A 27,598-nucleotide genomic window follows, 5' to 3' on the forward strand; every position below is an offset into this window, starting at 1 on the left:
TCATGAGAATTTTTTTTTTTTTTTAAAAACTTGCACATGGAGTCAAGACACTCCACAACTCTGACTGGCATCCCAGTCTAAACTCCCTGACATGCAAAGTTTTTTGTCTGTGGCGCCATCTTGTGCCATTGTCACACTAATTGCAAAAACTGTGAATAGGTGATTTTTTTTTTTTTTTAATCATCAATAGCTTAGAATAAGTTCCACAGGAAAACAAATGTCAATGAGTGAATTTACAAATAGACTTGGGTTGACTATTCTTTTGAAGAATTCACAACAGAACTGCAGATGGCTGACTAATTGGTCTCCTGCTTCATTAATATAAATTCACACAGAGGCCACCAGTGTTGATTTTAATCTTTATGACCAAAAGCTACCTAAAGTATCTTTGGTTTGATAGTATCCAGAACATATTTATTTTGCCAGGTGAACTTTTGTAAACAGGATAAGTGAATAAATGTATTGATCCACACAAAAGGAAATCATAATTTTAAACCTACATGGCCTAGTCTGTTTTTTTTTTTTTTTTTTTTAAATAAAACAAAAACAGTGCCAGTGTTGAGTTCTTATCATTGGTAGACAACACAGAACCTTATCAGCTCTACAAACCCTTTAGCTCTAGTAACAGCTAAAAAAAGCTTCGTTTTATCAGCCATTGGTATTAAATAAGTGACACAATTTGAAAAACGTGCTAATATCACCAACTTCGTCACGTTTTAAATATGATTAATGGTTCAGCTTACCTCTTGTGTCTTCAGGGCTTTGTTTGAACTTGTCAATAATGTTGAGTGAATATTCAACTTTTGCTTTTCATTTCTTTTGGAGGACATTTTGGAGTTTAATTGTTATGTCGAGCCAACAACGAAAAGTAAATCTTTCAATGCTTTTGTTGAGTTTGTTCGTAATTCCTTGCACTTGCTAGCTAAGTGAAGCGCTAAGTTTGTAGGCTGTGTGTTCCTTGAAAACAAAAACACACACCTATTTAATAAGTGACACGTTTCATCGTAGCATTCAGGAGTGAACTTGATAATTTGATAATATATTTGGCTGACGAGTCAATGATAAACATTTCAAAAGCTAACGTTAGCCAGCGATAGCATCAGCCAAAGAGTACTTGAGCGCAAAGATGGTTCCCCCCCAGAAGGCTTTTGCCAACCAAGATTACGGGGGTTAGTTCCTGTATGAATAATTCATTGTCTGTGGCATTTACATATCTTGCTTGGAATATTGTGTCAAAGCAATTACTGTAACTGTGTATCCATTTCAAATGCATTATTCCAACAAGGAGCCATTTTATTATGGTTTTTTTTTTTTTTTTTTTTTTTTTTTTACATCTATGGACCTTGAATATGAAAATAGAACCAGACATATGTGTATGACTTTGAGAGTGTGGGTTATTATTTTTGTTTGTTGTTGTTTGTAAACATTTCCATATTCCCTTAATTGGTCTCATTTGACCTGCGAGCTATTTTAATTATCCTTTTTTATTCATGGAAAGAAAATGTAAGAATAGTACAGAATAGAAAAGAACATTTGCCAGAAAATCTTTCACAGCCAGTGTCACAGTTTTAAGTTTTGGGTGCATGGTTGATTGAGTATGAGTACTCTGCAACTGACTGGCAACCGGTTCAGTATGTACCCCGGTTCTGGCTTCAAACACAACAACAGTTTCACGCGTTCGAGGTGTGCCAGAAAAGTTCTAGGACTAGTTTCAAAAAAGACACAAAGTGGTGCTTTTGCTATCTAGTTTTATTAGTTCAGTTTCCGCTACAACCATCCATCCATTTTCTGAGGCGCCTATCCTCACAAGGGTCGCGGGAGTACCGGAGCCTGTCCCGGCTATCATCGTGCAGGATGTGGGGTACACCCTGAAGTGGTCACCGGCACTTGGAGGCAAACAACAGTCGCCCTGAAGATCACACCTAGGGGCAATTTAGAGTCTCCAATGAATTTTGGGATGCAGGAGGAAACTGGAGTGCGTGGAGAAAAGCCACATAGGCACCGGAAGAACATGCAAACTCCACACAGGTTGGGGCCGGGACTTGAACCCCAGTCCTCACAACCTTGAGGCCAACCCTCTAGCCAGTTGTTCCACCATGCCGCCACATTGCCACTCTCTTAGATCAAATCACTTGTACCTCAAATCAGCTCTCACAAATGAAAAAAAAATGGAAATGCCTTTAATCGGTTCCTAACCCCCCAAAAAGTTGCCAAGATAAATATTCTTCTACATCGCAAAGTGGGAATATAAAAACATAAATAAATATGATATAAAGAAAAAAAAACACATTTCATGAAGCAGAATTAAGATGAAAATGACCCAAACACACACAGGAGTAGATTGGTGCGTTGTGCTAAAATGGCATGGCTGCAAGCAAAGGTGTCAAATTTGAGGCTCGGGGGCCACATCCGGCCCGCCACATTATTTTATGCGCCCCGGGAAAGGAAATAACTTGCCTCAACTTCCATGATTCTTGCTAAGAACCTGGCCAAAATTCCAAAATGTTCGCATCTAATAAATTATAATGTTGAGATTTTGCAATTTTTTTTTTTTGGTTGTTGTTGTTGTAAAAACATGCACGAACAAAAGTTAAACAATTATCCTTGGCTTCCGATTTCAAAACGAGTTAGCCATCACTTTGTGGTCCTATGATGAGGCGATGAAATATTCATATGGATTCACAGGCGTAATGGTCCTCTGAGGTAAAGCGAAGCAGAAGTGCGGCCCGTGACCAAAATGAGTTTGACACCTCCGGGATTGAAGCGGAGCGCTCCTCTCATCTCGCTCTGATTTCAGGAAGCGGTACTGAGGAGGGGTTACCGAAACCCTCGCTCAATCGGCGCTGGATTCCCTTCCTAAGGTCTATTAATAGCACAATTATTTGAAAATTTTACTTTCTTACAGGTTTAATTTACTGTATGAGATGAAGTGAGCAAATATTTATGCTGTGTGGAAAAAAATAAACACAACTGAACAGTGATAAATTTACACGGTGCCAGGATGGTAGGCAGGTTGCTCCGGCACCGCGGTCGTTTTTTCTCGGCCAGGAACCTTCGGACGCTCAGGGTATTGCGAGCAGGTGCGTTGTCACGGTGAAGCAGATCAACTCGCAAATGCCGCAGAATCTCTCGGTAGAAGCGCTCGTTAATAGTCGGGCCAGCAACGAGCATTTTGGGTTTTAGAATTTGTTTCCTGACAGCGGGCCTGAAATCTTTACAACACACCTCTAACGGCGTGAACGACGATGTGCCGCGTTCTGAGAGACTCGTGGAGATCATGCGGCGGCGGCTTCAATCTTCTCACTGGGAAAATCAACAAAAGGATGGAGGATTGCATGTCACGTGCCGGCTGAGCGTTCATGGCAGCTCTCGTACCGTCTTCTCACCTCAGGAATAACCATAATGGGGAGGCGGAGGCGGCGCAGTAATGAGCATTGTCGAGGACGTGACTGCCAAAAGTAAGCATTGAGGAGAGGAATTCCAAGAGAATGCTAAAAGATGTATCGACTGCTCATCAAACCCGCAACGTCTTAGCATTTCAAGGACAGCTGACGATGAATTATACAGTAAATATGTAATATTCTCGATTCCTTATTCCCCTTCGGTCGAAACGATTTCTCGCTACCTTGAAAGTTCTGTTCTCGGAGGATTAATTTCGAAGCAGCGCACACGTCCTTCCGTCGTCAATTGCGCTTGTCGTCACGGGTGAGCTGGAGCCTCGCCCCTCTGAGGTTGAGTGGGAGTTGGGGTTCACCCATTGACAGGTTCGCCAGCAAATCCCACGGCATGTATCGACAAATACACAGAAACACAGGGAGTCCTCGGTCTACCACTGAGATCCGTTCCTACAGTAGCGACTTAACTCGAATTTCGACTTAAGTCGCATTCCACGATTAAAGTCAGAATTTACATCAAAATAATAAACAAGATGATGTACTGAGCATTCCTGCTGAGAGGTGGATGGAGAAGAAGACGGGGAGGCTGCGCTTAGCTATCGCCAAGGAACCGAGTCCTCAATCCTCTCCACCTCGATAAGTCGCAAAGAACCTTGTTTTGTGATCATTGTGTCCGACATAGGAACGGAACCCTTCGCATGCGCTAAAATACGGGCTTTGTCTTTAATACTTGTCACCGCGGTCGACCGACTGAAGCCTCGGTGGTGTTGGCGTCTCGCCTTTCTGCAATATTTTTATGATCTTGAGCTTCGTTTCCGTGGTCATGGATTTTGTTCTGGCTCCAGAAGCATTGCTAAAAGACACAGCTTTCTTCTTTGGGGCCATAATGTCTCAAAAAGGAGGGCGAAAAATGCGAAGATACACCAGGCGCAGAAACACGGACAAGTATTAGCCAGACCAAATGGCGCACGGGCGTTGTAAAGTTGAAACATTTTAGATCGAGAGCGTCTTAACCCGAAGACTCAACATACTCACGTTAACATCGATGGAGAAAGTCTTCAATAAACTTCGACTCCAGCCACTGTCTGAGCACAAAAGTAAACTTTTTTTTTTTTTAAATCACACAAAACATACTCGACATCACTGGAAAATCACTCTAGAAACCATTTCAGCAATATTTGAGAAATTAGAATCATTTGAAGGCTCCATTGGTTGTACAATGTACAAAACTGTATTTATTCTACACGCTAGACTAACACGAGAAGACGTTAAAGCTGCTATCGGAAAATAATTATTGATGTTAACGACGTACGCTTGAAATGACACATCAATATTTAAGATCTTTTTCGGTGAGGAGCTAAATTTAGCCCGGGTTGTTAGCGGAAGATACAGAGAGTTCTTGCTTTCCTTCGTGGCTATTGAAACGCTTAAGATAGGAAAAGTTGGCTGTTTCATTATTACATGACAACAACTGTTTTTTGGAGATTATTTAGAGAACATCAAGCAAATCAGAGCAATTGGATTCCTCATCAAGTGGGCAAGCGTGTGATTGGTGTGGGCTGCTTAAACGTAACATTGGAATATCCTATGCGGCGACCGCGCCGCACGGGAGATGAAGACGGATGACACTTAAATGACGTCGCTCGTGCGCTAAGTGCCTGCTAAAGCGCGGCGCCGACATACGGGTGGTAAATGATCGGGCTGCCGGAGTGTTGGCACAGCTTGTGCTCTTTTATTCATGCGTTCCTAGAAAAGCCAACAAAAGTTAAGATGGCAGAAAGTTTAAATGGTCCTAATCTAGATTAGTGCTTTATTGCTACGCCTGAATATGTCCATTAAAATTCACGCAGAACAATCAAGGAAAAAGTTGACAAAATATTGCTCGAAAACAAAAAAACCAAAGGGGACTTATTTCTTCCCTTTCGTGTTTCCAATACATCTTGAAAACTATGTCAAAAACAAAAATTATTACTTGTGTTGTTATGTACTGGCACTATACCGACAATGCTACCACCGATTTTTTCATTTTATTTTATAAATATCGTAATTCCCGGCCTACAGAGCGCCTCACCGAGTACATTTGTCAAGGAAATACCATTTGGTACATACATACGCCGCAGCAGTGTAAAAGCCGCAAGTGCCCACATTGAAACACGAGATATTTACAAAGATGGTACACAGAAAGACGCTAGCGTGGTGCTAACGCTAGCGTGGTGCTAAAGCTAGCGCTAACAGAGACAGTTGAAATAAAACTTACCGGTAAATATCACTGTGACACGCCAGTAGCACAGCGCTAACGCTCGCGCAGCGCTAACAGGGCCACTAACAGCCACTTCCTCGACACATATATTCCACCGGTCTCACTCTTACCTTTCCCGCTCGTGTGCCCCCCTAGCGGCCGTTAGAAAAAAAATGCACAAATTAGCCGCATCACCGCATAAACCGCAGGGTTGAACGCGTCACGACTTGAAGGTTGGAAATTACCTTCAGTATTTTAAAGCAGCGATTAACGTAAACGGTAAATCCTTGCAATTGGATGGGAGCTGAAACCCGCAACAAGTAATTGACAGCCCCGTAAATTTTTACAATTGGGTATTTCTTAACGGTATTTCATACAGCCCCAAAAATACGCGTGTTGGGTTTATTGAAGACTATATTGTACATAGAGTAAGAGTGAATGTGAGTGTGAATGCTTCTTTTTTTTTTTTGTCTTGGTGGTTCTGCCTGTCAACCAACGTCTGGCGGGATTGGCTCCAGCTCTCAGGAAACACGAGCGCTATAGAAAATGGACGCCTGCGTGTACCCCGCTCAAACTGCTCTTAAACGGATCTTCTTAGGGCATCGCGCGAAAAATCCAAGGTAGCGCGACACGCACTCAACGGCACCAAGTGCTTTCGATCCAAGAGGGATGAAAACGGCGAATAAGAACGTATTAACAATTCATCGGCGGCGTGACGGCCGTCCAGCGGCGGGAGACGCGTGACAGCCCCGCATCTGATGAGCAATCCGTCCATCCAGCCATTAAGTATTCTCCTTCATGTCCTCTCATCAACGCCTTCCCGTGGCCGCCGCGTCCTCAACAATCCTCAGCGCCGCCGAGCCTTCGCATTCCCATTATGGAAAGGTTATTCCCGGGGTGAGGAGATGGAGGAACCGTATGATTGCCGTCATAAACAAACAGCCAGCGCGGTGACACGTGACCTTGCATTTTTTCGCTGATTTTCCGCAGAGAAGATTGTGGCCCCCCTGCAGCGTCGCCACGGGGACCTCCGAATGTAGCAGATCATCACTTAAATCGTATAAAAAAACAAAACAAAACCTGTAGCTGCATGTTGAAAGAGGTACTTGGCGATTGGTTGGAATGTTCACGCCTTTTCAATATGGAAAAAAAAAACAAAGAAACTGCAGATAATATTGGTGGGAGCAGCGTCCAATGTGTGCATGAAGAATGAGGTCGTTTGCATATTTTGGTCCAACAGATGGATTATTGAATGGACCTTTCCGACCTGTCAATCACGCGTACAATAATAGCCAATCACATAGCTCCATTTTCTTAACACACCCTTCTTGCCACATTGTCCCATAAGCAATGGCGGTTGTCAGTAGCGGGCGCTTGGAAAAGTTAATGTTACGGAGAAAATGGTCCTCAGATTGGCTTGGGGAACGTGCAATTCTGATGAAAAGATATCCGGATAGGTTGATTCATTTTCCAAAGTCTAAATAAAACCCAGTAGATGAGGTGTCTACGATGGATTAAGGCTCGCGGAAGAGCCCACGTACAACTAAGTGGGGACAATATCAACAAACACAAGGCTGTATGTTCGAATGTAAGTGAGGGGGAAGTGACCCCTTAGCAACAGTTGCCATGCCACACAATCTTCCAAAATGGCGATTGAACAGAACATGTTTGAACTGGATCCTCTATCGCATATTCCAGATAATTTTGGGGTATGTTTTTAGCCAAATGCGTCGGACTTGTCCAAGAGAGTTCTCCAGAGAGGTCTCAACTATTTCACGCAAGGATATGTACACGGAATTAAGATTTTTTTCACGGAGCAGGACGCAATGTCAGTGTTGCAGCGAAACGTTGGCGATCGATGCAAAACATCGATTGATGATCGTTTGATGCCTCACAAACTTCATCTTGAAATCCAACAGTATAACGATGTGGAATCGCACTGCGCATGTAAAGCAGGGTGAGTACTTTTTACTTGGAAAGATCACGAGTAATATCATTGTACTCTTTATAAGTGATCGTAATCGAACCCAGTGCTCCGTGTTAAAAGTCCGATGCGATACAAATGGGCAAAAAGACATTTCTCTTGCATGACATGGCGTATTTACGTATCTCTAACTCGACTCTTCGGCGTAAAACATGACACACTTCATTCAGCAGGTCAGTGATACGCTAACAAAGTGAAAGTTGTTCTCCTGCACTGATAATAATGCAATCAAACTCTTCTAGAGAAGATACTTTTCCCTCACTTACCCTCGAACATACAGCCTTGTGTTCGTTGATATTGTCGACATTTAGTTGTACGTGCGCTCTTCCGCGAGCCGTAATCCATCGTAGACACTTCGTCAACTGTGTTTTAGGCTTTGGAAAATGAATCAAGGATATCTTTCATCAGAATTGCGCGTTCCCCAAGCGCATCTGTGGACCATTTTCTTCGTAACGTTAACTTTTCCAAGCGCACGCTACTGACACCCGGCATTGCTTGTGGGACATGACAACAAGAGGGGGCGGGTCAAGCCAGGGGTTAAGACAACGCGGCTATCTGATTGGCTATAATTGTACGAGTGATTGACAGGTCGGAAAGGTCCATTATGAGCCATACATATCCTTGCGTGAAATAGTTGAGACCTCTCGCTCTAGAAGGACAAGTCTGACGCATTTGGAAAAAAACATACCGACCGTTATTGTTATCGGGAATACGCGATAGAGAATCCGCCCCAATCCTGTTCTGTTCAGTCGCCATTTTGGAAGATAGTGGGAGATAGCAACTATTCTACCCTGAGAACGCCCGATCTCGTCAGATCTCGGAAGCTAATGGCCCCGTCACACCGTGACGTTCTCTGAACATTTCAATCGTTCTATTTTACAGCACACACATCTGACACATCTGGCGTGTGATTAACGTGAGTCTAACGCATGACTAACGTGTGTAACAGCGACCAAATAAGATACCCCTAAAAACCATTAGCGCGTGCTAACGTGTCAGTGGTGCGCGACGAGCGATTTGTCAACGTTAGACGAGCGTGTGACTAAACGGGTGAATAATGACAGAATAGCGTTTTGCTGGCGTGTAATTTTTACAGTGGAACGAGAACGAAAACGTTGGAAATTTCACACTCACTTCAGTGGTTCTCGGGAGTTTGAACAGTCAGCATCATGCCTCCGAGACGAAAAAAAAGGTGGGGCGCGGACTTCAGCAACTAGCGCTGCAAGTAAGAATGCAAAGCATCTGTTTATATACCGATATAAGTTCGGGAAACGCACGAATGACGCTCAACGGACGCCAAAGGACGTTCGTTTGACTTTGGTTACACGCTGTGCGCGCTACGGGATGGTTCAGTGGTCGTTGACAGGTCGCCAGTGAGTCGTTCACTGCAAAGCAAACGATTAAGTAACAACATATTAACGCTACAGTAACGACTGACTAACGATAGCCGAACGCGTGCAGCGCTCGGCGAACCTTAGTAAAACGTTCCACGAACGTTCTGCAGCGTTTTAAATGAAACGCTGATGAACGCTGGTCTCGGTGAGAACTTTTGTGCGCGTTCAAAACTTTTTTTTCTGGACCGGCGTTCTCCGCCGATTCCCAGCGATCATTGACGTTCACTAGCGTTCAAACAACGCTATCCCGGCGACAATGAGCGGTTACCAACGTTTCCTCAAACGCTGACCAGAACGTCATGGCGTGACGTGGCCGTAAGCGGGTTTGGCCATGGTTAGTACTTGGATGGGAGACCGCTTGGGAATACCGGGCGTTGTAAGCTTCTCTCCCCGGGTAAATGCGGAGGGGTTGCGTCAGGAAGGGCATCCGGGCGTGAAACTGTGCCAAACAAATATGCGTTCATCTAAGATGACATGCTGTGGCGACCCCTAACGGGACAAGCCGAAAGGTGAAGAAGAAGAAGAAGAAGAAGAAGTGGGAGACGGCAACTGTCGCTAAGGAGGGCGGAGCTGAAGATCGCCAGTCGGAAAGGTCCATTAGTCATTGACAGAAAAACTCATTTTATCACTCATTCAGTAAGTGGGTTCGGGTTAGCCCGGGAGGGGCGTCATTTTTGTATCATTATTACCGAGGCTTCGCTGTTATTTTCCACTCGAAGATTTCTATTTTCCGGTGTAAAATGCCGTTCCTGCGCAAAGGCAAGAAAGCAATTTTAACCTAGCAGAGACTCGGGAAGATTTTTATTTCGGTCAAAAGAGCAGTTTGTGCGCAAAAAGGCCAAAACCCCAAAAGCAATTTCTTTGGCATTTGAGCGCTCGGATGTCATTGATTGATTAAAGCCGCCAAATCCTTCCTTTATATTATTATCGATGTAACAAGTCGGGTCATTTAGACAAAAGGAATCACCGTCAATCCGTCGCCGTCGCACGGTGTACAATTATCTGCGGCTAATTGGGGAGAAAGCGGTGGTCTTTGCGCTTGATGAGTCAGGGAGGCGAACAAAGAGACCAAACGAGGGCGGTCGGGCTCCGGTGACGGCCCGGCAGCAAAGTGACACCTTGCGCGAGAGGGACCGATAACACCGTCTCGTTACCGTCGCGCTGGCTTTTCTCGGCTCGAGGATTATTGCCTTTCAGCGAAAGTGGCATGACGCCGGTGGTTTGTAAGAGTGTTGTTTGTCGGAAACTTTCCTGTCTACTCTTGCTTCTGTCAGGGCTATTTTTATGGGGACGGACGGACGGATGACAAAATCAGAATTTGAATGTGCTTTGATTAAAAATAGAGAAGAAATAATTGCTATAATGTGTAGATGACTAACATTTCCTTTGGGGGTAGAGGAAAAAGTGAGAAAATATACATTTGTCTGGACAAAAATGAAAAATATTAAAATTAAATAGACAATAATGGGGCGGCACGGTGGGTCAGCGTTGGCCTCGCAGTTCTGAGGACCCGGGTTCAATCCCGGACCCGCCGGTGAGGAGTTTGCGTGCTCTCCCCGTGCCTGCGTTGGGTTTCTCCGGGCACTCTGGCTTCCTCCACACTAACGTGGCACTGTTAACGCTAACTAGTGTGAAAAAACAATCATGTCATGTCATTAGCCAAGCCGCTTATCCTCACAAGGGGTTGCGGGAAAGCAGGAGCCTATCCCAGCTAGCTTCGGTAGAAGGGCAGACTGCACCCTGAACTGAACTGGTCACCAGTCAGTCGCAGGGCGGATATGGACACCCTCACTGAGCGGGAATCGATCCCACGCTGCCCGCATCAAAGGCAGGCGCGTGTACCGCGACACCGCGGGTGTCAAACTCAAGGCCCGGGGGCCAGATCTGGCCCGCCGCACGATGTTATGTGGGCTTCGAAGCCAAATCTAGAGTGTCAATTTCCATGACTTTTGTAGAAATCTCTACCAAAATTTCAAATTGTCATAAATCAAAAAATATTACAAGCATTTTTGGGTTACCAAACGCGAATAGCTGAAAAACATATGACCCTTGATTTATGGTTCCAAAACTAGTTCATAAATTGATGATGTAAATATGACGAGATGATGAAATATTTTTGTACCACAGTCATGAGGGCCGTCTGAGGGAAACCGGAACAACAATGTGGCCCACGGGAAAAATGAGTTTGACACCCCGCAATACACCATCAGTGACTCTCCCAGCATTCGCTGGAGACTCTAAATTGCTTGTAGGTACGATTGTGAGTGCGACTGTTTGTCTCGATGTGCCCTGCGATTGGCTGGCAACCTGCCCGTTGACAGCTGGGATAGGCTCCAGCACTCCCCGCGACCCTTGTGAGGATAAGCGGCTAAGAAAATGGATGGTCGCACCTTCCTCAACCTCGGCAGCGGTTTACGTCCGTTCCGCCGAGCGGGGTCGTCGCGATCGGCGGCAGCCCGGCGCTCGTTTCCGTTTCGTCAATTCACCGGCCGAGTGTTTTACTCGCGTCCAGTCTACTCCGCGATTTAGTCGTGGTGGTCTTCATTCGTCGCCCCTCTGGGCAGTTCGGAAGGTTCCATCGCCTCAAGTGCGAGGCTGTCGAGTGCCAAGTGAGAGCTTTAAAGTTTGATTTTCACGAGTACGGCTGATATTGTTTCTGCAGCGCTACTTACTTTTTAAAAGATTTTGTAAGCTCTTTTGTAAGCTCCCTTTTGCTAGCTTTTATTTTAAATATAACGTATAATAAGACCGAGGCAAATTTGATTGACACGTACGGAGCTTCAGATGGATGCTGTGAGGGTCTAAGGAGCAACCGCACGGTTTTTTTTTTTTTTTTTTTGTACCAAATTGTCTTTAATCAGCGTGTTGTTATACAAGACTAGTTTGAGTGGCACATTTCAAAGTGCGACGGGGGAATTGCGTAACAGCGGCCAGAGAGGACGCAGCTGCTTCCAAGGTCGCCCCAAACAATCGCCTTTGTTGCGGCCCAGAGGAGGGGAGGCCGGCTTTCTTTCCACGCGGCGTGCCAGCGGCGCGACGGGGCCCGATCCAGAATAGCAAAGCGTCTTGGATGCTCCGAGGGCTTGAAGGGATGCGGGCGGGGGCGGGAAGCTTTTGCCGTGACGTACGTTCGTCTCGGGGGTCGGCCGCAGACCGACACGCGCACTGACTGCATATTTTGTCAATCACGGACCGCAGTGGCCCTCGGGGGGGGGGATTAATTTGCATTTGGATCGGTAGCAAATTGTACATCTTCGGATACACATCGTACTCAAATTGACCACGTACATTTACTTAGCGTAATTCCCGGCCTGCAGAGCGCACCTGGTGATAAGCCTCGGTACACACAAAGAGCTTAACGCTAGCGCGGCTGTGCTAATGCTAACGGTAACACGGCGCAGTTAACACTGACGCAGCGGTGCTAACGCTAACTAGCGTGAAAAAATGTCACGGCTTGTAGGCTGCTTTAAGCCTGTCGCTATTGAAACTGTTGCCTTATTATTGATCGAATAAATGAAATTATTTTTTAAAAACCATTCCTAACGTGTTTTATTCTCATTTGCGAGGGATGTTCTTCAATCCTCCGGCGACCCCACCGGATAAATTGATGGATGGATGGATGGATGGATGGACTTCAAAAATAAACTTTCAAAAGTAACAAGTAAAAAGATGCCGTCAATCCGTGCTTTATAATAATGAGCGTTTAATAAATTCTAGTTCCGATGCACCTTCAGCTCTGTCCACAGTGAGAGATAAACATAATTATTTTAGCCCCTTAATTCATATTTAATGGATATTGCTCCCTCAAGCCAAAATTGTGTTTTGCTGCACAGGCGAACGAGTTGAAACGTCTCCATGAATCACGACGATGTGCCACAATGAGCTAAATTCTACTGACAGCTTGCGCTCATCGGAATGTTTCTTTTTATATCAGCCCGTATATTATAGAAATGGATCAGTTACGCATCAACAAAAGACAAATGTTTCAAACATATTCAATGTATGTGCGCGTACCTAACTAAACATAGAATTATGTTACTTCTTATTTTCACCAAAACATATTTGGACTCCGGCTGCAAAATGTCTGGAATGGCTAAAAACACCAGCACCCAACTAGCGCCAACGTTATTAGCCATGACAGTCTGTTACCGCCCCCAGGTGGCCAAAGTCTGCACACCAGAAGGAGCGGCACAATGCCAACTGAATTGAAGCAAATTCCCGTAATTTCCGGCCTACACAGCGCACCTGTTTATAAGCATCACCCAGTACATTTGTAAAGGAAATACCATTTGGTACATGCATAAGCCGCACCCGCGTAAAAGCCGCAAGTGCCCACATTGAAACACGAGATATTTACAAAGAAAGACGGTACACAGAAAGAGTTTTCAAAGTTTTAATAACTTAGCCTAGCTTAACATAGCACATGGTAGCACGAACAGGGCTAAGACACAGCAACACGCTAGTACAGTGCTAATAGGGCCGGTTAAACAAAAAAAAAATATATATATATATATCTAAATCACTGAGACACGGCAGTAACACAGGAGCAACACGCTAACACTAGCACAGCGCTAACAAGGCCGGTTTAAAAAAAACATACCTAAATCACTGAGACACGGCAGACCAACAAAAGATAAATGTCTCAAGCAAACATATTCAATGTATATGCGCACGCCTAACTAAACAGAATTATGTTTACTTCTGATTTTCAGCTAAACATATTTGACCACGGGCTGCAAAATTTCTGGAATGGCTAAAAACACCGGCAGCAGCAACACGCTAGTGCGGCGCTAACAGGGCCGGTAAAAAAAACCAAAACTAAATCACTAAGACACGGCAGTAACACAGGAGCAACACGCTAGCGCGGCGCTAACAGGGCCAGTTTAAAAAAAAAAAACATACCAGTAAAAATAACTGAGACACAGCAACAAGCTAGCACAGCGCTAACAGGGCCGGTAAAAAAAAAAAAAAAAACTAAATCACTAAGACACGGCAGTAACACAGGAGCAACACGCTAGCGCGGCGCTAACAGGGCCAGTTAAAAAAAAACAAAAAACATACCAGTAAAAATCACTGAGACACAGCAACAAGCTAGCACAGCGCTAACAGGGCCGGTAAAAAAAAAAAAAACATACCGGTAAAAGTCCCTTCCTCGGCACATTGATATTGATTCCACCGTCTCACGCTTACCTTTTCCGTTCGACTGCCCCCTTGCGGCCGTTACAAAAAATACAAAAAAATTATCCCGCGTAAGCCGCGAGGTTGAAAGCATGTGAAAAAAGTCGCAGCTTATAGGCCGGAAATTACGGTAATAACTACTGTAATAGCACCTGTTGTTACTTTTGTAATTACTTGTTACCAAAAAGCAAGAAAAGACGCGATGTCTGCAAAAAACGCGATCATAGCACATCTGCCGAGCTTGTCCTTCCCAATCATTCGCACCACTGATCTTCGATCTTATTCACAATGTCACGTGACTATATGTTTTGATGTAACGTTCAGTATTGTGGAGCGCTACATCGAGAACGGCTAAACGGCGATTCACTTCATTTCGATGGCGAAATACGATTAGCGTAACAAGCGCGGTCAAGGAACTCATTCGAGTCGAGGTCACGTTGCGTATTCTCGATTTTCAAGCCGACATCGGGCAAACGTTGCGCTGCGTTGGCCCGTTTTGCGATAATCGTCCCCGGTGCACAAATGTTTGCATTCTCTTATGAAAGGGAAGAAACTGAGGCCTCTTGTCACCTCGAGTCTATCCGCGGTGTGCTTTTGTATTTTTTATTGATTCGGTGATGAGATGCAAATTGAATTTTTTTCTTTTTTTTCAGCCAGCAAGGTCACTGCTACAAACGAGTTGGGGGGTAGTTGAATTATGGAATTGCAGGCATTTCTCGATTCCAGCGAATCATCCCGCCGACGGTGTCAATACCCGGTTGGAACTTTTGTCATAAATAGAAACACAAAGCCGTCTCCTTTTACGGCGCTGCCGGTGTCGCGCAAGGGGTGGAGGTGGCACCTGGGGGCACCGGATAAAGAGGCCTAATGGGCCACGGCGAGCCCACTTCCAGCTGGAGCGAGCCGCCTCATCTCCTCTTGACAGCGTCTCGCCATGGCCCCGAAGAAGAAGGACGAACCCGCACCTGTGGCGGCGCCCAAACCGCCGGAACCCGAGCGCCCTAAGACCCCCGTGTTCAACCCCTCGTCAATCACGGTAAACAAACAAAAGAAAAAAAGAAAAAACACAACATCCGTTTACTTGCCACAAGTGGTCTTCATTGTGGGCTTGCCGAGAAATTCATAACTAGAACATGCCGACTGACGCGGACCTGGAACACAAAAATGCTAGCGTAAAACATCGCAGCATCAAAGTAAGGATGACTTGAGATGTCGCTAACGTGTGTCACAGTCGCGGGAACGCAATCGGGTTTGGTGTGCACGGAACGAGCCGATAATGACCACAGCGAGCGATGACGTCGCACATATTTATGAGATCATTTAGAAACTGCATTGCCGAGAGATACTCTCACACGGCATGAAATAACAATTACGACGCGATCTAAAAGTCATAATAACGAGTTTGTTTTGACACTTGTCGTAACATCCATCATTTAAGTGTGAGATTTTGCTGACAATGTAATAAATGGTGTAATTACATAGTTATAAACTCTATGGAACATTAGTATACTTAGATGCTGACCCCCCCCCCAAAAAAAAACAATGACTAAAACTCATTGAACGAACAACAACGAAAAAATCGCATGAAATATAGCTAGAAAATGTAATCCCCTAAAAATGTCGCACAAATGTTTAAAAATCCATTTCACCAGGTTTCAATGAAAAAAAATAAGAATAGAAAAATTGTCACTGTAAAATTGAAATGTGTTTAATTGGGGTAAGCATAACAATTTCCGGCGGCCCGGTGGATCTGCTGGAAAGCATTGGCCTCACAGTTTCGAATCCCGGACCTCCTTGTGTGGAGTTTGTGTGTTCTCCCCGTGCCTGCGTGGCTTTTCTCCAGGCACTCCGGTTTTCTTCCACATCCCGCCAACATGCAACATTAATTGGACACACTAAATTGCTCCTAGGTGAGATTGTCAGTGCGGCACTTTGTCTCGACGTGCCCTGCGATTGGCTGACAACCAGTTCAGGGTGTACCCCGCCTCCTGCCCGGCTGGGATAGGCTCCCCAACCCTTGTGAGGATAAGCGCCAAAGAAAATGGATGGATGGATGTCCATCCATAGAAAGTAGTCACGACAATAAGCTGTCGAAAGTTCCAAATACCGCAGTTGTCTTCGCATACATCGAAGCAGGAAGTATTTTGAGGCCACGCTGGGACATCTCGACTGCGTCATCGTTGTCGTTGCATTTCACGTGCAATTGCCAAATACTTGAAAAATTGAGCGTGGCAAAGGCTTTTTAAGAACCCAGGGAGAGAAAAACTGAAAGATACAAAAGAATGGCAGCGATGCAAAGCCGGCTCAGCTTCCAAAGAGAATCAGAGACACCCTGTGAATGAGACGCGGTAGTGCACGCTCGTAGCTGCGCCGTTGACGTTGGCAGCCTCACATGACACCCAATACTTTATGTGGTGTCAGGAGCGAAGCCGCGCAATACGATATTTATTATATCTGAGAAGAGCGGACCGCCCGCGCCGCATTTATATGAAAATGTGTGTGGGAGGAGTGCTGGTGGGGGGGCTGTAGAGCCATGATATGCGAATAATCTCTGTGGGGGGGAGTCAAACGCAGCTGAAAAGGCTTGATCTGCTTCATATTGCCATTTTTATACTCTTCGGGGTCAAGGAAGTATGTCAAAGTGACGCATCTTGACTGACAGACAAACTTTGTCAAGGATGGGGAGGAGCTAAGATTGGCTTGGGTTGTTAGTGGAGAGCCTTCGCCGCATGTGCGCACACTTTACGTGCAATGTTTTTCCTAAATCAAATCTTCCATCCATTTTCTGAGGAGCTGCTTATCCTCACAAGAGTGCTGGAAGGCAGGTCACACAGAGACAGACAACCATTCACACTCACAATCACACCTACGGGCAATTTAGAGTTTCCAATGTTTTGGGGATGCGGGAGGAAACCGCAGTGCCTGGAGAAAAGCTACGTAAGCACGGGAGGGTCATGCAAACTGTACACACGTGGGGCCGGGATTCGATCCCCGGTCCCCGGAACTGTGAGGCCAACGCTCTCGTCAGTTGCCCCACATTACCGCCTAAAATCATCAGTAAGTAAATTTTTTTTTTGAAGGGTGATTATGTATGGTGGTTCAGAAATGATATTTAACAGTTTTGAGACCATATTTTGTACCGTAATTCTGAGCCTACAAGCCGCGACATATTTCACAGCCGCCACGCTAGTTAGCATTAGCACCACCGTGTTAGTGTTAGCACCGCCGCGTTAGCGTGGCCGCGCTCGCGTTAAACTCTTTGTGCGTACCGAGGCTTAGCACCTGGTGCGCTCTGTAGGCCGGGAATTACCATAGTTATTTACTGCTGAAATTGAGAATATAATTGAACATTTTTGGGTGGGGATACTCCAAAAACATGCAATACAGTACAAAAGTTATTACTTTTAAAATATTTAAGGTTTTGGGGGCATTTTTATGTTTTTCTCAAAAATATTATTGGTGTTTTGCTTTTTTATTGTTTATTTATTTTATTTTATCGCTTTCTTTTAGGAAATGTTTATTTCTTTCAATTTTGTAATTTGGTGTTCAAAATGTTTTATTTTGTGATTGATTTCTTTACTTATGTGCCTGTTTGCTAGGCTAACATTTAATCATTTGCCAGTGACGTTTTCTAGTACATTTAAGACATTTTTAACATTTTTCATCATTTATGGATCTATTTTTCATGTCTTCTTTGTGACAAAATTGATTTGTATTAAATAACACGGCGGCGCGCAAGGGCTCACGGTGCCCGTGTGGACCCGCGACCTTGCTGGTGCCCCCACCTGCCCCCCACAACCCTGCAGTGGTGACACGGTCTAAAATTAAGTAGACAGTAGCTGACAGTGGAGCCAAGGTCAGCGACAACGCGCCGCGATGACAGCACGGCTGCAACCCGATCCAGTGAAAAGCGCCGACGTTGTTTTTTTCCTCACGCCCTTTTGAATCTGATGCACGTGGAACTTTCTTTTGTCTCCCCAGCTGGAATTCACCCCCGAGCAAATCGAAGGTACGCTTTTAAGGCCGTCGCCTCGCATGCCATTTTCAGAATGGACGAACCTCGTCACGAACGCGGAGCCGACAGCTGATCGGCCGGAGCTCGGCTGGGAAGTCGACGCTTCCGTCGGCGAGAACGGAGGAGTATTTTTAGGCTCCGCCTTTGTGTGGGAGGATTCCGGGGTACGCTACGCCACAAAGGTTGAATCAGGGCAACTGTTGTGAATTTAGATTTGTTTCTAAATGTAGCAAGTCTAAAAATGCACCCGACGCATGAAAATGCATCTTGCCCCTTTAGAGTGCCTCGTTGCAAGTGTGCGCGCAACACGCAGAGAAACGAGGGGAATTTATTTAGTTTTCCAAGTGCAACTTGACAGCCGGTGTGCTGCTTAAGAGTGCCTCGTTGTAAACTGTGAGTGCACGCAAGAAAATGGGACTCTGTACCGATATACAATTATGAGATGCATCACGTTTTTCAGCGGGGCGTGGCTTCATTCATTCAGCGGACGCGCCTCCATCCCATGAAACCGCAGACAACTGTTTGATTTTTCACCATTTTGAAGTCCATCCATCCATTTTCTAAGCTGCTTAGCCTCACAAGGGTGGCGGGGAGCGCCGGAGCCTATCCCAGCTGTCAACGTACACCCTGAACTGGTCACCGGCCAATCGCAGGGCGCAATCACACCTAGGGGCAATTTGGAGTGTCCAATTAATCAATCAAATCAATTTCAGGAAAATACGCCCCACCACCCCCAAGTCTCAATTACAAAATTAGATATCATAACGGGGCGGCACGGTGGATCTGCTGGTAAAGTGTTGGCCTCACAGTTCTGAGGTCCCGGGTTCAATCCCGGACCCGCCTGTGTGGAGTTTACATGTTCTCCCTGTGCCTGCGTGGGTTTTCTCCGGGCGCTCTGGTTTCCTCCAACATCCCAAAAACATCCATCCATCGATCCATTTTCTTCGCCGCCTATCCTCACAATGGTCGCGGGGAGCGCCGGAGCCTATCCCAGCTGTCAACGGGCAGGAGGCGGAGTACACCCTGAACTGGTCGCCGGCCAATCACAGGGCACACGGAGATAGACAACAGTCTCACCAAGGGGCAATTTAGAGTGTCCAGTTATTGTCACGTTTTTGGGATGTGGGAGGAAAACTGAGTGCACGGGGAGAATATGCAAACTCCACACAGGCAGGGCCAGACTTGAACCCGGGTCCTCAGAACTGTGAGGCCGACGCTTTACCAGCTGATCCACCGTCCCGCCCCATTTTGGCAATTTTTCATTTCCTAATCATCCAAACGTTTTCCCTGTGTTGTGTCAAATTTAGAAGACATTTGTTTGCTTGTTGAATTTTAAGCGTTGAGCCTCGGCCGTTTGGGTCCCTCGGCGATCGTCTGCTGTTGTTGAAGCGAGCGGCGAACGCTCGATCATCCGCCAACATCTTATTAGCGGCCAATCTTGCCGCATAATGAGAAAATATTTCAGGGGGGAGCTGTCGCGACGTCGTTCTAAGCAGATGAGATGTCAAGGCGCAGTTATCCTCCTGATCACCCCCCGCCCCCCAAAAAAGAGGGTCTTTTTTTTCCCCACTTTGACATTAGATGGCTTCTTTCAGACCTCTTTCAAAATGTTGACCATCTCTTTTAAATGCAGACGAAAGAGAACATATCACTCAAATATCACGCTGGCTTGTCAAGAAGAGAGAGCGAGAACCTGCATGGTTGTGTTTGATCCGTCGTCTTGATTTTATATATATATATATATATATAGATATATATATATATATATAAAACATTTTTTTCCTTCTTCTTAAGACTTCAAAGACGCATTCCAGCTGTTCGACAGGACTCCCAACAGCGAGATGAAGATCACCTACGGCCAGTGCGGCGACCTCATCCGAGCTCTGGGCCAGAATCCCACCAACGCCGAGATCATGTACGTGCTCGGCAGGCCCAAAGCTGAAGGTACGGACGTCATACGGCGCTCGTGTCACCTGCGTCATCAAATCACGTGACTTTTGTTGACGTCGCCACATTGCCGGTCAAGCTAAGGATCGCTCGATGCTAAGGAATTATGTCTTGTAGCGGACGCCCAGAATCTTTTCCGATACCGACATTTACAAGGTGAAAATAAACGACGGTACGAGGAAAAATTAGAGGATGCCAAAGTCGATGTTTTCGCCGATTAAGAAATTGGACCGTTAACTCGCTTCCTCTCGTCTCGGACGAGTGGATATACGCCTGGATCTGGTGAGTAAGTCGTCGAGATTTACACGGAAGAATTTGAAAGCGTAAAAAAAGTCTGGATCTGTTCTCAATCAGGAATAAATCCCGCAGTCACGGTCTTGACGGCTCGTGAACGCGGAAGCGTGTTCGGCTACACGTTAACCTTTGCCGGAATCGATCGATCTTTTCAATACGTATACCAATATTTAAATAAATGACCCCTGGTTTTACACAAACCTGCATTCATTAAAGGGGGAAAAATCCGGTGGGTTGCATTAACAATGTAGGTCGGGTAATATGTACTCCATCATGGTCATGTGACATCAAATCCGCTTTCATTTCATACTGTTTTGGGAAGATTTTTCATCGACAATTACGAATTTTCAGGGGCGGCGCCATTTTCGCGAGTCACATGACCCACATGTGGGCGGATGTGACGCGAGTTTTGTGTGACGTGCCGTTCCAAACACTCGATTACATGGGACACCATTTATGGCCTGCGCTGATTTCTCGGATTTATCCTCATCTGATGACGAAATAGCAGTATTGGATGGAGTAATAGTTCCATACAGAGCGGCGGAGCCGTGAGCCCGCTCGGCCGGGGAGCTCCCTCCGCCGAGCTGCGTATGGAAGTATTCCTCCGTCAGATGAGGACAAATCCGAGAAATCACCGCTGGGCATAATGGTGTCCCATGTAATCGAGCGTTTGGAACGACACGTTACGCGTCACATCCGCGCACGTAGGTCGTGTTACTCGCGAAAATGGCAGCGCCCCTGAAAATTCGCAATTGTCGATAAAAATCTTCTCAAAACAGTATTAAATGAAAGCGGATTTAACGTCACATTGTCAAGATAAGAGGACATATTACATGACATTTTGATTGGAAATAAATAAAAGCGGACGGAGTCGTCTCCACGGAATGTACACGGAAGCGATTGCGGGCACACGTTAACCCCCGTAAACCACTCTGTGACATAGTTTTTTTTTTTTTTTATTACGCATTGTTCTCAAATGAGCCAACTTGCCATTATACTTTGAAAATTCGATATAATTTCAGATTGAGAAGAATAATTCCTACCTCAAATGAAATCAGTACACAGTCGTGTGTATTTGGTTGGGCACCGTCCATCATGTTTAATTGCCGAAATCCATCGATATTTTCTGGTCTTTTCAGCTGGTATTTGAATGATCTCTTTGAATATCTGTCTCGTCTGTTGTGACAACCAACAGCACAACAAGTCTCGGGTATTGTGAGTATTTTGCTCCGGTTCAATGTCCGCCACACTGTCGAGCAGCCCTGTTTGACAGGCAATATGGCGCCGTGAAAATGGTGACGTCACGTGGGCGAGCTCTATCGCCTTCCATTTTGCCGAGGATCCGGAACAGTCCGGTCTCGATGGAGTGCGAGCGCGCGCCTAATAAAGCGTCCTCGGCCGCAGAAATGCAGTCCAAGATGCTGGACTTCGAGGAGTTCCTCCCCATCCACCAGCACATCTGCAAGGCCAAAGACCGGGGAACCTTCGAGGACTTCGTGGAGGGCCTGCGGGTGTTCGACAAGGAGGGCAACGGCACCGTCATGGGCGCAGAGCTGAGACACGTCCTGGCCACGCTGGGTAAACGTCGCCGTTCGGTCGCTACGCGTCCTCGTCTTTCGCGGGGGAGGTGGTTGACGGTTTGGGCGTCTTTCAGGGGAAAAGATGCGAGAGGACGAGGTGGAGCAGCTCATGCAGAACCAAGAGGACGCAAACGGGTGCATCAATTATGAAGCTTTTGTCAAATACCTCATGGCTTCTTGAAAAAAAAAAAAAAAAAAAAAAAATCGGTCATGGCCCGGTTTGGGTCGGCCCTTATTATGCATTATGATGATTATTTCAAGGATTATCTGAATTGGTTGGAAAAACAACATCTGGCATTCTTCAAAGTAGATTTAGCAATCAAAGGTCTTACAGAAGGAATAAAAAAACATTTGAAATCAAAACATTATTGATGAATCTGTAATTATTTCCCTAACATGGGATAACTCACCTGCGCTGTGGCCCCCCCATTACAGAAAAATATTGTTATTTTAACATGAAAATAAAAGGATCATTTCATTTTCAATTTACATTTTTTTAATGAATTCAAATAAAAGTAAAGGAAATTCGCTGAATAAATGCATTTTACATTCAGAATTAATGCAAATATTAAATTAGCAGATGGTAAAAAATATTAATACACCGGGATTTCTAAATGAGTACTATTTGTTTTAATAAAATTTTAAAAAGTTAAGATATTTCTATCGTTTAATGTTTGAATTCTGTAGTACTGTACATTTCTTTGGGATGAATATATGAGACACTTTTGTCTTTTTTTTAAATGGTAACTCTCATCTTTTGCCACACGAGAGCGCTGTCGTTCAATTTCATTTTATCAATTTTTTACATAGGGTGACAGAATGTAGTTGATATTCTAGCATTATACTGTATTGTAAATCTTCAAAAGTGCATACGTAAAAAAATCAGAAGGGTAGAAAATACTTTTTTCAACAGGGATGACACAAATTTAACCAGAGGTAAAAATACAATATATCATAATTAAAATTTGAAGAAAGCAACAGAGTGAATTATTAATAAATACTGTTGAAAAGTTCAGGAAATTCGCTGAACAGATGCAATTTTTTTGATTGTTTAGTTAAAGATATTTACTGATGGTGGCCCTTGATTTTTTTTAATGAATTCAAATAAAAGCAAAGGAAATTCGCTGAATAAATGCAATTTATTATTATTTTTTTTCATTAAAATATATTTAATGACAGTGGCCCTTAATTTTTTTATGAATTGAAATGAAAACAAATCCGAGCTCATTTTTACAAAATAATAACATCAGTCAAATATATTTCACTTTCTTCTAGTGAACTCTTCTGTAGTTTTTATTTTGAAAAAATAATGTATTATTTTTGTGTGAGACAATGCGCCTTTTTTTTTTTATATCAAAACTACAAACACGTTGAACAGCAACAAATGTTAAAAGAAGGTTCCCAGTCGTTATGGTGTACCTTTCATGTTAGCATACCAACTGTTAGCCCATTAGCAGTTATATCAATATGTAGGAATATATGCACTATATAATTCATTCTCCAATGGATTATATAGTATGGCAGTGAATTAGCGGCGTGATTAGAAGTTGATATCACACTCGTGGTAATATACACACATGGCCTCTGTCTGTTTGAATTGGAGCTAATTGCTAGCGACATATTTTAATAAGGACACAAAGACCCCGCAAGCGCCGTGAAGTGTACTGTACTGTACTGTTACTGCGACAGGATGCCGCCGTCCCATGTCCGTCACTTCTGCTGTTGTCAAAGCACGGCAAGTCGGATTTGTCACAACAAGGCATTATTATTGCGCTTCAGTGCTGTTTTAGCTAATTGTTCGGGGGTGGGGGGAGGCGGAAGGCGGAAGAAAGAGCGCCGGTTCCTGGGGGCATTTAAGTGAGGGTGGGCGCTGGGTTTCTGCTCCACTTCACCCGCCAAAGGTTGGATTATATAAGCAGTCTTCCCACAGAAGTATGCGATAGGAAGTATATTAACTCGATATACAGTACTGTATGGAAATGAAATATCTTAAATGGCTAACACATCGCACGCTAACGACCAACTTTGTACTTTAGCTAACTCTTTGTTCTGAAGCAGAGCATGCTAAAGTTGAGTGAGCTACGTACAACGCTAACATGCTAACAGTTCATATGTTAAAATGTAGCAGGACCGCAACCAACTACAGTTTTTAAATGTTATTTAGATACACCCGTAGGAAACTAGCAACTATAAAAATGTACCAAGACGTACGGCTACAGATTTTACAGCTCGCCCTGTAGCAGAGCAATTATTTGTAACGAAAACCGATAGCATGCTAACATACAAGATAACAACCAGAGTGGTACAAACTTAACTTTAAACTATTTTTTTTATTATTTCTGAAATGATGCACATTATTTGATTCATAAATGTATAAATGGTATTAGTAACAAGTACATTTACAGATATTCTCTCTGTCTCTCACACACAGACAAAACGCACGCACAAAAACAACGTTTGTAAGGCAAAACAGGTGACTTAGCAAACGGATTTCCATCAAAAACGTACGTCAAATATACAGTATATACAGTTATAGTTATGACAAAAATGTCATTTTGTTGCGAAGTGTACAATAGACGTGATAGACAGTTATGACCTGAAGTATTTCTCTTGACGGCGTATAAAACTTGCTTTTCATGTTCGATGACAGGTTGACGTGTGGTAATTTTCTTTGGGGCGTTCTGAACAAATGGCTTTGTTCAGAACTGTTTTACCAAAAATCCGACTATAATATACACGCATAAATATGCTATTAGGCAATGACATTATTGGATGCACTGTACACGCAGTAGATACGACACGATATCTGCAACGGTTCCCGTACGACGACATTGCACAGCGATCCCCCTCGGGTAACGTTAGAAAATACCAATATGGTCAATCGCACACGTATGGAGTTGCGGAATTGTACACACTACGACAGACACAAACACTGAACCACTTCTCGTGACAAAATCTCATTTACAGTTAAAATGTCCACAAAATAAATACGGAAAGTTGATGTAGACAAGGTGAGGGATTCGTTGTTTTTCGTACCGGGTGGACGGCGTCCGGATCAGATCCCCCGCAGCCACCTCATCTGGCTCCTCTCAATGCGGAGGAGCAGCGGCTCGACTCTGAGCCCCTCCCAGACTACCGCTAAGGGAGACCCACGACCCACACAACGTGGCGGTAGTTCTGCCGGAGGTGGGAGTCGAAACTCCTTCCGACGGGGGGATTCTGACAACAGATTCCCAGCAGACCCTCATAAAATCTGCCCGCTAGGTTCGACCCGCATCTTCCCCCACCGTTGGGAGCCAAACCACCAGCAGGCGGTGATCCGTTGACAGCGCCGTTCGCTCCCTTCGCCCCAGTGACCGAGACACGACCGCAGAGCCGATCGTCCGACTGCGACCGAACGTACGCGTCCCGGTGGCAAGTGCACGAAATGAAGGCGCAAAGACAAACCGTTGTCGACCTCGAGTGAGGAATCGACCCCACGGCCCCAGCTCGAGTGGTCCGGTGAACCTCTCCTCGCACGCCTGCGTGCGTACGATCCGGTGCCGACATCCGACCGCGTGTTCAATTACCCGTTGAGCGACTACAGTAAGAATAATAAACTAAAAATTTGAAATTCATGACCGCAGCCACCAATGATGTGCTTCATATCGGCCGAGGCAGCGTCGAAAGCCCAGTCGCCGGTTTAAGTCCCTGACAAAATGGCCGTTTGAGAGTTTGCCGTCCCGGCGGGCGACCGCGCGATCTACGTGGGGGGGGGGGGGGGGCGCCGGTCCCCGCCGCGCACGCTAACCGCTAAACGCCCGCGCCGGTGCGCGTGTTCACACAGCCGTCGTCTGCTTGATGCTGTGGAAGCTGACCCGAGTCGGCGACGTGGGGATGGACATGGCCCGCGCCACCCGCACCCGCAGGGCGTGATGGTCCTGCCAGCGGTGCCAGCGTTTCCTCGCCGCCGAGCGAACCTGCGGTGACAATTCAGGGCAAAAAGTGTTTTGTCTGCCCGAGTGCCGACGGGCCGGGGGTGGGGGGTGTGGGGGGGGGGGGCGGTGCCGGATAAATTATGATGCAAGTGATGTTTATTCTCAAATTTTCTCACGCGACTGACAGTCCGCATAACTTCCAAGTCAATTGCTGCAACGATTAAAAAACTTGAAATGCCTAAATAGAGCTGAAAATAGTCACGACCCGAATTTGGAGCATTAGGTCAGATGTGCTAGGTCATAAAAGCGTTCAAATGTTCATTAAAAGTTTAATAATACAATAATTAGACCTCACTCTTATAGATAAACGGTACTATTCATGATTATTCAATTAGAATGAACTATTTATTAAAATGAGAACACATGCATTCTTATTTAAGAATACAGTTCAACACCAGTTCAAGAATTGGCTAATCAATTATAATTAATTAGAAACTATTTTATAATTAAACTATTCACATTAAATATCTAAGTATTTGTGACATTAAATCTGATCATATTCATCATGAAAATGAAATTAGTTATTGTTAAAATAAAATTATATTTTATATTTTTACACTCATTTTTACTTTCATTTAAGAATATAGTTTATTAAAGAATTGGTTCATTAATTAGAAATTATTATTTCATAAATAAAATATTCACATTTAGTATAGAAGTATTTGTGACATTAAATATGATAAAATGCATCATAATAAATTTATTTGTTCATAAAATTAAAATATATTTGATATTTTTGCCCTCATTTACATATAATTAAATTCATCATAAAGATGAAATTATTTATTCTTAAAATAAAAATATATTTTATATTTTTACGCTCATTTTTACTCTCATTTAAGAATATAATTTATTAAAGAATTGGTTAATCAATTATAATTAATTAGAAATTATTATTTTATAACTTAACTTCATATTTAAAATTTGTGACAGTAAACTCACAAAAATTTATATATTCTTAAAATAAAAATACAGTTTATTAAAGAATTGTTTAATCAATTATAGTTAATTAGAAATTATTATTTTAGAATTAAACTATTCACATTTAAGATATAAATATTTGTTACATTAAATATGATTAAATTCATTATAAAAAATGAAATTATTCTTAAAATAAAAATATATTTTATATTTATATTTTATATATATTTATATATTTTATATTTTTACGCTCATTTTTACTCTCATTTAAGAATATAATTTATTAAAGAATTGGTTAATCAATTATAATTAATTAGAAATTATTATTTTATAACTTAACTTCATATTTAAAATTTGTGACAGTAAACTCACAAAAATTTATATATTCTTAAAATAAAAATACAGTTTATTAAAGAATTGTTTAATCAATTATAGTTAATTAGAAATTATTATTTTAGAATTAAACTATTCACATTTAAGATATAAATATTTGTTACATTAAATATGATTAAATTCATTATAAAAAATGAAATTATTCTTAAAATAAAAATATATTTTATATTTATATTTTATATATATTTATATATTTTATATTTTTTACGCTCATCTTTACTCTCATTTAAAAATATAGTTTATTAAAGAATTGGTTAATCAATTATAATGAATCAGAAATT

The 27,598-nt window shown here is 43.7% G+C and overlaps 3 protein-coding genes and 1 long non-coding RNA gene across 9 annotated transcripts in view; 1 reads left to right on the top strand and 3 right to left on the bottom strand.

The window, feature by feature from the left end:
• The window catches only part of LOC133511436 (parathyroid hormone/parathyroid hormone-related peptide receptor-like), a 73,107-nt gene extending 71,984 nt beyond the window's left edge, over positions 1-1,123 (bottom strand). Inside the window, exon 1 of the mRNA XM_061840353.1 lies at positions 744-1,123. Within this exon, the coding sequence (XP_061696337.1) occupies positions 744-830 (87 nt within the window). The 5' untranslated portion in view covers positions 831-1,123. The remainder of the gene's footprint in view (positions 1-743) is intronic.
• Positions 1,124-2,762: 1,639 nt separating this feature from the next.
• LOC133511086 (uncharacterized) lies at positions 2,763-5,787 on the bottom strand. Its single transcript, XR_009797789.1, has 5 exons — positions 5,653-5,787; positions 4,431-4,480; positions 3,626-3,726; positions 3,387-3,449; positions 2,763-3,303 (listed from the first exon to the last, which is right to left on the bottom strand). It is a non-coding gene; the product is annotated as an uncharacterized LOC133511086 (long non-coding RNA).
• Positions 5,788-15,088: 9,301 nt separating this feature from the next.
• myl13 (myosin, light chain 13) lies at positions 15,089-22,222 on the top strand. The gene is made up of 5 exons (XM_061838558.1): positions 15,089-15,226; positions 18,172-18,199; positions 20,000-20,149; positions 21,851-22,024; positions 22,101-22,222. The coding sequence occupies exons 1-5, from the start codon at positions 15,125-15,127 to the stop codon at positions 22,205-22,207; spliced, it is 561 nt and encodes a 186-aa protein (XP_061694542.1). The 5' UTR covers positions 15,089-15,124; the 3' UTR covers positions 22,208-22,222.
• The window catches only part of LOC133510532 (corticotropin-releasing factor receptor 2), a 56,774-nt gene continuing 44,300 nt past the window's right edge, over positions 15,125-27,598 (bottom strand). For 2 of the 6 annotated variants that reach the window (XM_061838551.1, XM_061838554.1), the window contains one exon: positions 24,337-25,985. In XM_061838551.1, the coding sequence (XP_061694535.1) occupies positions 25,845-25,985 (141 nt within the window). In that variant the 3' untranslated portion in view covers positions 24,337-25,844. Of the gene's footprint in view, positions 15,342-21,953; positions 22,203-24,336; positions 25,986-27,598 lie in introns of those variants that run through there. The other 4 variants (XM_061838552.1, XM_061838553.1, XM_061838555.1 and 1 more) reach the window with 4 other exon arrangements.

This window comes from Syngnathoides biaculeatus, chromosome 13, assembly GCF_019802595.1.
Source record: "Syngnathoides biaculeatus isolate LvHL_M chromosome 13, ASM1980259v1, whole genome shotgun sequence".
Taxonomy (NCBI): domain Eukaryota; kingdom Metazoa; phylum Chordata; class Actinopteri; order Syngnathiformes; family Syngnathidae; genus Syngnathoides; species Syngnathoides biaculeatus.

What these genes read in the sequence shown, in the direction of transcription:
- myl13 (XM_061838558.1), top strand. Translation starts at nt 15,125, where the DNA reads ATGGCCCCGAAGAAGAAGGACGAACCCGCACCTGTGGCGGCGCCCAAA. An exon ending in CGGCAGGCCCAAAGCTGAAG is followed by an intron (nt 20,150 to 21,850) that starts GTACGGACGTCA and finishes CCTCGGCCGCAG; the next exon opens with AAATGCAGTCCAAGATGCTG. An exon ending in ACACGTCCTGGCCACGCTGG is followed by an intron (nt 22,025 to 22,100) that starts GTAAACGTCGCC and finishes GGCGTCTTTCAG; the next exon opens with GGGAAAAGATGCGAGAGGAC.